Here is a 12,657-nt window from a genome sequence, read left to right as displayed (position 1 = left end):
TTTTAATGTACATAACTCACCCTTTTGGTTTCAAAGGCAAATATTTTCATGCAGCATCTTTGAGTTAATGTTTCTTTCCAACGCTGAGAATGCAGTTTGAAAACTGAAATAGCATCATTTGCAAAGATGAAAGATAAAGACCCCTTTCTTTTAGAAATATAAATAGAAACTTGGGGGACTGCAGAACCACAGAGACAAACAGTGCAACTTCTTAGTCCTAAAAGAAGAGGGCAAAGCTTATGTATATCTTTGTGGTTAGGGCGTTTCAACTACAGGTCAAAAAGTTGAGGGTCAAAAGTTTACATTTTGCACCACACTTAGTCATCTGCCCAGACACAGTTTGATGTCAATGTTATAGTCGAGATCTTGATATCAGCACAAAAGATAAAATAGCATTGAGTTACGCGTGTATCAGGGTATGGACTCCAGGTGAACTCTAGCGGTTGAGTGACCTCAATTACTGACGAAAGGATAGAAAATTCCTCTTTTCAAGATCTGTATATGTTGTACTTTATCTTGAATTATCAGCCACATTCAATTTGAATATTTGTAGCCCAAATGCAGCAAATAATCCTGAATATTTCACTGACTATCCTGAGTTTTATACGTGTACTGATAACAGTGTAGCGAAATGCGTTTTAATTTCCAGCATTTAATTTAAAACTATACTTGTAAAGTGTTTTCCTTTTTTAATTTGTCAGAAAGATAACATATAACTAGGCATTGGAATACATTGAAATCTGCAGTAAGCAGTTTCTGGAAAAGTCTTCACTGAATAAGATCTTGTCTGTTTTTACACAATTATCTTTATACAGTGTTTTCTCTAATATACTGTAATATAGTTTGCCAGAAATGACGGTAGTGAGCTATGCAGATCCAAAACTCGGAGGTAGTGATAAAAAGAGGTAGAAATAAAAAATTGAAACGGTGCAGGAAAAGAAGTCTATAGTAAAGGAAGTTGTGAAAAACTACATACGAAATATAAAGGCATTCTACAGAACTCAGAGTATTAAAAGCACCCTGTCAGAATAGTAGTGTTAAAATACCCAGATTCAGGTTTGGATTAGCATGAAATTGATTATACTGGTGGTTTGCTGGATAAAGCTTAATGAATAATATTATTTTCTACATACACTGACAATGCATAAGTAAATAATAAACTTTAAAAAGTGAGTGTAGAACATATAAAAACAGAATTTCAAAACTGCTATGCCTCAAGTAATGTATCTACATTTCAAATTCAGCTAAAAATAATCACTGTGTGTAAGGCCCTATTCGCCTGGCAACAGTTACATTTGAGGTTGCTAAATTATGATTTAAGTGTAAATTTTTAGAATGAAGGGGCAGAGCCGAACGAAAGCAGAGATAAAAGCACTTGAACAGCTCTGTGTTATGCTTTTAAGAAACTGATAAGTTTAACAGTTTAATAACATCTGAGGATAGGGAGATGGGGAAGGGTGGAAAGAGTAGACCTACAGTATAGGAAAAGATATCTCTTGCTGCCTAACAGGTCAGAAATATCCGATAACAACGTAGGCTGTCTTGATAATGTCAAATTCCATTTGATAGATTAAGCAGATTAAGAAAATGTAGCTTTATTTGCTTGAACAAAACACTTACACACACACACACACACACACACATACACATGTATATGTTGAATAAACGTGGTTTTCGTGTTTTGTAGACTGCAAACTGAAGCATTAGATTAAAGTGGAAAGTATTTCCTGTGTGGGAATGCTTACCTAATCAAATATTAAATGAAAGACGCTAAATAATGCTTGGGGGGGGGGGGGGGGAGGAGGGTTTAAAATAAGCCGGTATTTTATTCAAAATGTGTATACAAAATATTTTAAGTTCCTACATTCATTTTTTATATTATTGAGACAGTGTGCCAAAATGAGTGCAGGCTTATCTGATCTATATAGATAGATATAGATATCTTAATAAAACAGCATTCACTTTTGGCATATTTGATTAGGTAAGCAATACCCACACAGAGAAACTACTTTCCACTTGAAGCTAATGCTTCAGGTTGCAGTCTACAAAACAAAACACTAAAGGCCACTTTTATTCCTGAATTACTAGTAAGTGAGACTTGCATCTTTAAGGAACAGAGAAGACAGAGGACGAAGACAGATCCCAGCCATAGAGCTTCTAAAACCAACCACATGTTTATCGTATTCATATGTCCCTTTCTTCTGGAAAATAAAAGAAGAACTACAGTTAATATGGTCGATAGTTGTTAACATTTTATTTCGATTTTCCTTCTTAATTTTCTCTCAATTTGTGACCTGGCAAAGCTCCCTGCAGACTAAAAGACACTGTATAGACCTTTTAGACAAACTAAGTCCAAGGCCGAGGTGAACTTCAGGTCACCGCGTCTACCAAATATGAAAATGTCGCCTGGTGAACGGCACGCCTTGTTATTTAACAAAGACTGTCAATGTGTAAGATTAATAAGAAACAAAATGCACACGGTGTCACCTCTCGGTCACTTTGCAGCTTGGGACGGGGTTGCATTCAAGGGGGAAAACCGTTTCAAATACATTCAGAATAGTTTACAACTCGATTCCAAGGACCCCACAACCTGCTCTTCTTTTACTCTTTCTCTATTGCTGTGATTTGGCTTAGGGAAAACCTTGAAATGTTATCCTAAATCATTTTAAAATCTTGTACTGAAAATACATTTCATTCATTAAAGTGAAGACTAATTCTGAAGTAGTTGTGTTCAGGAGGGAAGGGAAATTGCTTTTGTAGCAACTAGGTACATAATCACATGATTCTGGATCCAAGAGGGTGCATGAAGATGAGCTATTTTACTGCCAACTCCATCATCTCAGAGAACTGCATCCCGACTTTGGACATAGCAAACTTTCACGCCTTCATTGTTGCGATGTTGTGCAGAATTAAGTAAGCAATTCTTCTGACAAAGTAAAGTAGATTTAAAAAAAATGTTTATATTAAATTATACTAATTTTTGTATTAAGGGGCTAGGGCAGTGGCATGACAAACTATTTATTATAAGTAAGATATAGCCATAAATCCTGCAATAACATGTCTAAATGTCCGTGTGTGAGATATCACATGTGGTCTAAGGCGGTTAAGTTCTTGTTTATGATAACCAAACCACAAAGACAAGTAACAGGCCTTCTGAGAATCTGCACCAGGACATCTTCACTAACAGATCCAGACTCTCTAACCAGTTTAGCGCTTCTTGTGCTGCACAAGCTTACATTGACTTCTTTTTAACCTATAAAGTGCATAAACCTATAAGGTGCACAGCTAATGAAGCAAGAATGATTTTACATATAGAAATGGCAAATGCAACCAGCTCTGGAGAAGATAGCTTTGAATAATGCGATTTACACAGGCAACCTCTAGATTATATTTTTATCGTGGTTTTCTTCGACCATAGTTTGACATGTGTACGTCTATATGCTTCATGAATGGTGACATATATGTATGCATACTATTATAGTAGTCATTCATTTAAATAGTAATTTCTGGTAGCAAGAACAAATTATGATTTTGTTCTCTTTACAGAAACACTTTAGGGACCGCTTATGGGTTTTCCCCTAATTTGTGCATATGGGAAAACCCTTGTTAGATTAGGACTTTATGGGGTTTTTTTAATGTATGTATTGATTTATATCCTTATTTGAGTTATCCCTTATGCACAGAGTTCGGTTCCTGCCATCTTTCTATCGGCACCATTAAAACATTTTTCCCCCATGTAATACATACTATTTTAAAAATATACTAGACACAAAACTTTCTCTTACACAATGAAAACATTTTAAAAACGCCGAAGGAATCGCATTTACGTTTGATTAAAAAAAAATGCAACAATTCATTTGGTCTGTGTCAAATCTTTTAATTCGACTTCCCTTTCTCGTTAGCTTTATCCATTACATTTCATAGACTCTTAGCTCAGCACGCGATGGGCCTTCATATGATGTCTTCTGGAAACTAATAGAAAATGCACCATCTGGACAATTTCTGCTTCATATAGCAAGGGAAATGTATATTTCTGTGGTTAAGAATGCTAAGGCACCATCAGTAGTGAAATAGATTATAGTAGATGGTATATTTTCATACACACATGATTGAAGGTACATGAAAATAAAAAGTAAACCATTAATAGTACTTGATACAAATTAAATGTCATTACTAAATGATTTATTGTAAACAATAGTGAAACTAGTTTAAGGGTTTTAACAGCCAAATCTCAGTTTCAGTTAGCTGCATATTTTCTGAGGAAACTGGAAATATTATTAATATGCTCAGTTTCATCTATTTCGAAAGCGTACTGAAAAATTAACTAACGTCGCTGGACAACAAAAGCTGTTACTGGTGGATACTATAGCAATAAGGACAAACATGTACAGCTTTCGGAAATCTGAAAGAATGGTTCCGAGGGAGAGATGCTGATCTGTATTATATGCTGCATCGATCCATGGATGTAGGGGTTCATGGATTGATTTAACTGTTCTTTTACTTTCAACAACCTTAGGGTAAAATCACTTTGTATTTTTTCAAATCTAAATGTGGCTATATATTTTTTAAACTATAACTGTAATCAATAAAATACACAGCTGATTGCACGAGATTATTCAGAGTATAGAGGTAGGACGAAAAAAAATCTGCTCGTATTTTAATATTATAATACATTTGTGTTATAGGTAGTACGAGCTTATTCTTGACTGGACCTGTTTCGATGTTACTTTCCCCATAAAATTGCTTATGTGATTTTTCTAATGCCTTCAGAAATGCCTACTCTTTCCTCTTTTGTCACACTTGCACTTCGCTCGTTTGTGTGTTGGTTGAATGGGACTTCAGGGTTTGGAATACTTTCACAAAGGCAAAAATGTCTTCTAAATTAAAAATCATAAAGAAAAAAAATACAAGAGTTCTCTAAAACGCTACTATCCTAATTTTTAAATGAAATTTATGTGAAACAAAAAGCACGGAATTTCTTGGGGAAATATATATCAGGACAGGATGTGATTAAGAAAACCTACAAAAATTATCTTCACCGCAGCTGAATCTCTCTCTCTCTCTCTCTCATTCTCCATGTTTTTACCCCGGTATGATGTTGTGTGTGTATGTTTTGGTAGGGGCAATAAGCTTACTGCTATTGCTGGTACTGGTAGAGCTGTTGTGTGTGTGTGTGTGTGTGTGTGTGTGTGTGTGTCTTTATCACGGCTGGCTGCCAAAACATTCATCACCTTACCATTTCCTTATCCGGGGCTCGGGTGCGGCTAGGGGATTGGCCTGGCCGGTCACGCGGGCTGCTAACTTTGCTCACTTGACAAGTGAGGGCAGAGGAGGGACCAGCAGAGACCAGAAAAACGACAAACACGAGAAAAATTATTATTGGGTGTAAATTGAGAGTTGTTGTTGTTGGTTTTTTTTTTTTTTGGGGGTGGGGGGGGGACGGGACTTCACAAATTAATGGCCATGAGTTCGTTTTTGATCAACTCCAGCTACATGGAGCCCAAATTTCCGCCCTGTGAGGAGTATCCGCCGACCGGCTGCTACCTGCAGAGCCTGCAGCCTGCCGGCACCGACTACTTGCCGCGGCAGCGGGCGGAACCCGACTTCCAGCCTCCCACCACCGAGACGCTGCGCCCGCCGGAGGGCAACAGCCGAGCCGGCTACCCCGCACCCACAGCCGCCTACCGCGGCTACCACCATGCTCGGCAGCAACAACCGCCCGCCGAGCCCCGAGCAGCCCTCCTCGGGCCAGGCATGGCTCCCCCGGAGAGGCACGGCCAGCCAGAGCCCGGGCTCCAGGACCACGGCCCCAGGCAGCCGCGGCAGCGCCAGCAGCAGCAGCAGCCGGAGCTTCTCCCTCCTCCTTCCCCTCTGCCGCCGCAGGCCTGCGAAGCCCTGCAAGTGACTGCCGAGTGCACCCTCACTGACAGCCGCCTCCCAGGGCTCAGAGGCAAAGAGCCCGTGGTCTACCCCTGGATGAAGAAGATCCACGTGAACAACGGTAAGTTCTGCACCCATGACAGTAAAAATAAACACAACAGTGAGAGGAAGGGGGGCAAGAGAAACCGAGAGAAAGCTGAAGCGTAGTCGCCTGGCAGAACCTGAGCAATTGGTCTGCCTTTCCTGTTCTTTCTCTGTGCTCTGTGTGATCTTTCCTCCGGAGATTTACGAACGCCAAACTGTTAGGGCAGTAATTATAACCCCCGCAATAAATTGAATTGCCCTGCTAGTGACTCCGGCCCATGTGTCTTTGAAGCTTTTCTAACCCAAAAGTCCATCACCATATTTTATTGCTCTCAGTTGTTTCCTATTGTCAGGAGCCTGTGAAACCTTTTTTTTTTCTTGCTGTTCTGTATCTTGTTTGAGCCATGATGTCAAGTTATTATATAATGATTATGTTCAATTGCTTTCTTTTTGTGTGTGTGTGTGTGTTCAGTCAGTCCCAATTACAGTGGAGGAGAACCCAAAAGGTCTCGAACTGCCTACACCAGACAGCAAGTCCTAGAGCTGGAGAAGGAGTTTCATTTTAACCGTTACCTTACCAGACGTCGACGCATTGAGATAGCGCACACACTTTGCCTTTCTGAACGGCAGGTCAAGATATGGTTTCAGAACAGAAGAATGAAGTGGAAGAAAGACCACAAACTTCCTAACACAAAGATGCGCTCTGCCAACCCCTCCACTGCCAGCCAACAATCTAAAGTTCAGTCACAGGCCCCCCCACACCTAGAGGGGTCACCAGCACGAAACTCTTCAGCGCTATAACTGTTTCCTCGCTATATATATTTTTTTTTCAGCTAACTATTCTTTTGTGATTATTTGAACCAAATAAACTATGTAAATAGTAAGTAACGTGCCCAATAAAGGGTGTACACAAAATCCCAAAACAAATATCATTGCCTACTCTATTTAGACACAGATTAATATGGCTCCCTGCTTTTTCTATTTATGCAAATATTCCGTATTTTCATCATTACAGACACAGGAATGGAAGTTTATGTATCTGACAAAGACTATTTTGATAAAAGATGTAAAATAAATTAAATGATGGTTCGGAAAGCCCTTCTGGACATTGTGCAGGGGCATTGGATTCTGTTGAGCCATTCCGTGGGCTGTTTGTGGGTGCTTTAAGTATTTCGGTAGAAGAAGAAACCAAATGTTTTCCAAGATATTCATTAATGGATTATAAAAAAAAACCTGTTAATTTTCATTCCGAAAGAAAATGCTAGATGTATCAGGATGTGTTCAACGTGTAGTACTGAAGTAGATGTGACAGCGTCGTTTCTCCTCGGAAGTTCATTTATTTAAAATATAGTTGAGAGAGTGTTTCTTAATATATATGGCAACAATTAAAGGATGAGGCAAGGACGTTCAGATTTGTGTACTGTCTGTGTTTTATTCTGGTGTATTGTGTACAGTGCCAAATGCTGGCTGATACTCTGTGTACAATTAAAGGTTTCAAACATAAGTCAAGCGATTTTCCTAAACTTTATCATTGAGTTTATCACAGAAACCGAAGAAAGTATTGTTTTAGCTGCTGTTTAGCTGGGTCTGCACAAAATGAAGTGAGCAATAGCGACGTGTACTTCGGTTAATTGATTTCTCCCAACAATCATTTCAAAGTTAAAAGCTATTTATGTTTAGCAGTCTCATTGTACAGATATGTTTACATGTCTGTTGGCCATAGACAGATAGAGTTCTAGGCACATCTGTTACTGCTCCTACAATGTAATAATACAGCAAGAATCGAGACTCCATTTAAGGTCAAGAGATAGCAAGAGACTGTACAAAATTAAATATGGTGGCATTATGGAACTTGGATTCAGTAATGGTTATTCATTTAATTTTCATTGTACTTCAATTCACTACGAGTTATGGAATATTATGATTACAAAAAAGAAGTTCTGTTAAAATATATTTTAAATATATATATAGAAAAGCTATTCTGAGTGGTGTGTAAATAAAAGATACAATAAAAGGAAACTGCCACGATCAACTCATAAGCTAATTTAAAAAATGTTACTAGTCATGAACGTGTGATATCGCTATACAGATGAACCGAAACAGATTCAAAAATTGTAGGACACCTAAGGATGAGTAAATGAGATAGCAAGGATTTATACATTCCTCTTCACTGAAAGTAGCACTGACTAATAATAGAGAACAAAGTAAGGATTTGAAGAAAAACTGCAAGCATAAATAGACAGTAGCTAAATTGCCTTAAGTTACAACTAAATACTGCTAATTGAACCGAGTATTAATAATAATGTTGTTCGTCTTTTGCTTACAAAACACAGTGAAACAGAGCAAACGCATTATCACAAATGCATATTGCTCGTCAATCAACGTTCAATGAGTACACTTTATTTTAGTGTATTAGTGTTAACTATGGTGGCATTATGAAACTTGGATTCATAATTTAGTGTATTAAGAAATAGTATTTTGACTTTTAAAATACTCACTATGTAATTACATATTGCTGTATGGATATAAACATAATTACTAATCAGTAACCTGTTTCAATTACTTAACTAATAAACACAGAAGCATAACTAATTTCTACTCACTTGATTTCTGGAGAAGCTCAAGTATTTACAAAAATTCAGGTTAGTTCAATTGTAAGTTAAAAGAAAAATATGTGACAAAATGATCCAATACACACACACACACACACACACACACACACTCTCACACAGCTTGCAAGCCTTTTGTTTACTCTGAGCTAGATAGTTGTTTACTCTAAACAAAATATAGCAGTACATATTAGAAGTTTTTGAGAGATAAATCATTGTATACAGAGTGTTTAGCATGCCACATTTTTTTAAGTAAATGGCAACGATTGTATTCTATTGGAAAACGATTTTAAAGCAACCTGAAAATAGCAATTTTACTGACAATCATTAATCACCTCATACAATAAATACTTCTTTGTAATTCAACAGCAGTTCTGAAGGGCATTCTCTTGGAAAATTCTGTGAAGAGGGAGAGGATTTTCTTGGAAAAATGTGGCCACGTATACAGACAGAGCATTTTGTCTGCCTGCTAAAAATATTCAGTTTGTTGCTCGAAAATCGATACCAGATTGCAAAATATGTAATGGATTTTCACTATTCCAGGTAAATATTTAATAATTTATCCTTTTATCTTTAACTAAATTCAGTGTTGAAATTAATATTGCACTATCCACTTGGCGATCGAAAAACCCAGAAATCAGAACGTTTCATAAGTTGGTACATCTTTTGTTTAAAATCGTACATTGTTTGTCCTTTGCCAGGCAACCAGAAGAGTTCATCGGGAGGACACATTTTCTATCCCATTAATTGCTTTTTCTAGTGATGCAGACTGACCCTCAAACCCTTGACCTTTAAGGATAGTGTTTTCTACAATCCTGCAGTTGTACCTCTGCTGCATTCATTTACGGGGTACATTCAAGAAAGGAAGATATGATGGAATTTGCAGGTTCTGCTTAAGACAGATTTTATCTTTCATTAAGTTAGAAATAAAGGTCAACAAATGTGCTGTAGGTGACACCTTTTTTTATTGCATTAACCTTCTACCTTTGTGACTAGCTTTGGAAAGCTGTACCCCTTCAGTTTTACATTGATCTGATTAAGGGAGCATAGCTCTCAAAAGTTAGTCACTTTGGGCCAGATGCAGGAAAGTGTTTTCACCATTTTGTGTCTATGGTACAAAAAAAACACAAAAAAAAAACAACTTAGGGCTTCTATTCCAAATGATGATGATGCAGGCCCCAAATATGTTAAATAAATAAATAAATAAATAATTTTTTAGTTCAATAAAAATATATCACCTACAATTTCTTCACCTTTATTTCTCTGATCCAAATGGACTAAGAGGGCAACCACACTACTTCAGGCTTTGTCTGTGAAAATAAGGCCTTGAACCTTGTTCTTATATGGCACAGTATGAACCAGGATTTAAAATGTCCTATCCTCGATAAAAGGGTTATCTCAGGATCTATCAGTATTCTAATTTCGTGTGAAATTGCTAGATATTTTCAGGAACAGTCTTACTGTGACAAACTTTGTACACCATTTAGTATTATAATAGTTGCATGTATGAAAGTTTCCCCATACTTAAATCAGTTTAGGTTTTATTTTAGTACAGACGGATAGAACTTATTATTTTTCAATCGTATGTGGAAGGAGGAGTTTAAGATGCCTATTTTGTTTGGTTTAGCTTCTTATTTCTTGTTTTATATTCCCAAACTAATTTCAAACTATAATCCTATCTGTTCTTCAATGTTTAAACCTATATTTTTCATGTTAGACTTTCAGAAGAAATACAGACAAGATTGGATACTACTTTACAGAACATCATAAAAAATTAACCTTTAGGAGCTTGATTTACTAAGGCTTTTCTCCCATTCTGTCACTGTTGGAGAAAAGTTTCCTGAGTCAGGAACATGCCTAAATGATTCTTAAAAAAAAAAAAAAAAAAAAAAAGATATTGGATTCTTTGAGTTCTTAATGGTATCCAAATCTCAGAATTTCAATTTCACTTCTTGCATTATTATTTTTCTTCAGATTCCTCTGCTGGATACAAAGAAATGCCAACTATAGTTATATTGTGAGGCATAACAAGGCTCACCTTGCCAGAAATATAAATTTTAACACTTATTGAGGAATATCAATTAATTGTTTTAATGGGAGCAGTATGAACTGCTGTGTCCAATTTTAAAGTACTTACATCTTGCATAAACTTGTCATCTTTAATTACGGATACCACATTATTTTCTCTTTTATTATTCCTGTTATTATATAAATAATGCTATTACCTTTTCCTTCGGTTTTTTTTTTTTAATTCTTTTGCAATCTGAGCACTGAAAAAGTGCTTCCAGATCATCCACTTTATAATGGCGATTCTATGTTTCAAAAGCAATAAAGCATATTGTGGGACAGAGGATGAAATGTCTAAAGAAAACTAAATTGCTATTGTTGGTATTACATTCATAGCATTTGAAATAGCCAGTAGATGTCCTGTATGGACTACTATATATTATATCATCATCGTCGTCGTCATCATTTCTATAGCACCTAACGGATATGCACAGCACTTTACAGACACAGAATGGACAGTCCTACCCCTTGGAGCTTACAATCTAGTCAAGATGGATAGACAAGGCACACAACAAAAACAAATAAGAAATTTTGAGTTATACAGTGAAACCATGATTGTTGAGTGAGAGAGCAAGAGCAAGAGAGAGAGAGAGAGAGAAACAGAGAGAGAGATTAATGGAGAAATATTCTTTGTCCATTTCGTTCATTATAGGTACTCAAAACAGTGTTGCAATTTGTTTACTAACAATATTAGATAAAATGAACTACAATAAAACAATGTTAATATAATTTACTTCTTAGAATAAAAAATAGTCTTAAATGCTGCTCTAGAAGATGTTCACAATATCCAGTATTTACATGCCAAGTTTACATATTTTTAATGCTTAACTATTTATGAAAGTTACATTATTATCAGAAGCAACAAAAATTGCTATAACTAACTGAGCAAAAGAATATCCACTACACTAACCAGCATCTGCAGTAAATGTGCTGCCTCTTGGGTTAAGATTGCAATTGCAAAGCTTAAAGTCACATGACTCATTAAATAATTAATGCAGATAGTCAGGAATGGATCTATGGTCTTCAGATAGCACTAGGCATGATTCCTTCACATTGAAACCCAAATTCCCCTTTTAATAATAATAATAATAATAATAATAATAATAATAATAATAGTAATAGTAGTAGTAGTAGTAAAAGCAGAAACAAAACAAAACGATCCCAGCCAATTCATAAACAATTTTAAACTTCCTAGGAAAGAGAACAGGGTCCATATTGGTAAGTATGAACAGTGCATTTCCAGTGTCTTTGTCTTATTTGTGTTTCCTTGTTGCTTTTTCTTTTAATGGTGTTACTGAGTAAATTTAATATTTTTTAAAATGTGAAATATTTTGTTTAAGATGCTATATGGTAACATTCTAGTTTTTGGTTATTTAGTATAACCAATGCAAACACATGTGATAACATTCTAATTCACACACTGTGGAAGCTTGGACACCACAGTGCAGGAGTACTGCTTTGTTCAATTTTCCTGGCATCAATAAATCAAGAGCAGGGCCAAAGAAGCACTGGAGAGGCAGTAACCATTTGAAAGAAAAAGTCCTGGGCAAATTTCTCTCTGACTCATTAGTCTGAACGATTTATGTATGAAGTTAAAGTGCAGCAAGTTAGGGATATCAAGAAAATAAAAAAATATATGACAAGGTGTCTGAAAAGTAGTTTATTGCTACTTAACAAATATTTCAGGAAGAAGTTCAGTATAGTTATGGCTACCTTAATTATTTTTACATAGTCCCCCCAAAAAAGAATTAAAAAAAAATAATGCATACAAGGCTCATATTATAAGAAGATAAAGGTTGAAGCAAGGAGAAACTGAATCTTATCATTATATGTTGAAAGGATCTCGATCACAAATTAAGTGTTAATTATCTCTCTATCATGAATGTGATATTTCAGATTCTTGCAGAACTATACAGATAGTTGTAGTACAGATAATGGCAGAATATCTCAGATAAGGTGAAGAATGTATGTATGACAACAATTTACCTTTCTTGTTCAAGGAACCTTTATTTTAAAT

At 36.2% G+C, this 12,657-nt stretch overlaps 2 protein-coding genes across 4 annotated transcripts in view; both read left to right on the top strand.

Moving 5' to 3' along the window:
- HOXA3 (homeobox A3) overlaps positions 1-12,657 on the top strand; it is a 45,984-nt gene that overhangs the window by 15,674 nt on the left and 17,653 nt on the right. Inside the window, exon 2 of one of the 3 annotated variants that reach the window (XM_029589163.1) lies at positions 8,943-9,116. The exons of the other annotated variants lie outside the window; for them this stretch is intronic. The gene's annotated coding sequence lies outside the window, so the exon portion shown is untranslated. The remainder of the gene's footprint in view (positions 1-8,942; positions 9,117-12,657) is intronic. 3 annotated transcript variants of the gene reach the window in all.
- Positions 5,421-7,473, top strand: HOXA4 (homeobox A4). Its single transcript, XM_029589170.1, has 2 exons — positions 5,421-6,001; positions 6,437-7,473. Exons 1-2 carry the CDS (start codon positions 5,458-5,460, stop codon positions 6,763-6,765), a joined length of 873 nt encoding a protein of 290 aa, XP_029445030.1. The 5' UTR covers positions 5,421-5,457; the 3' UTR covers positions 6,766-7,473.

This window comes from Rhinatrema bivittatum, chromosome 2, assembly GCF_901001135.1.
Source record: "Rhinatrema bivittatum chromosome 2, aRhiBiv1.1, whole genome shotgun sequence".
In the NCBI taxonomy this organism is placed as follows: Eukaryota; Metazoa; Chordata; class Amphibia; order Gymnophiona; family Rhinatrematidae; genus Rhinatrema; species Rhinatrema bivittatum.
The sequence above is the reverse complement of the archived record's forward strand: the minus strand, read 5'-3'. Positions and strand labels throughout refer to the sequence as shown.

Bases quoted from the DNA above. Each gene is read 5' to 3' on its own strand.
- HOXA4 (XM_029589170.1), top strand. From the start codon at position 5,458: ATGGCCATGAGTTCGTTTTTGATCAACTCCAGCTACATGGAGCCCAAA. The intron at 6,002-6,436 runs GTAAGTTCTGCA...GTGTGTGTTCAG, and splicing joins GAAGATCCACGTGAACAACG to TCAGTCCCAATTACAGTGGA.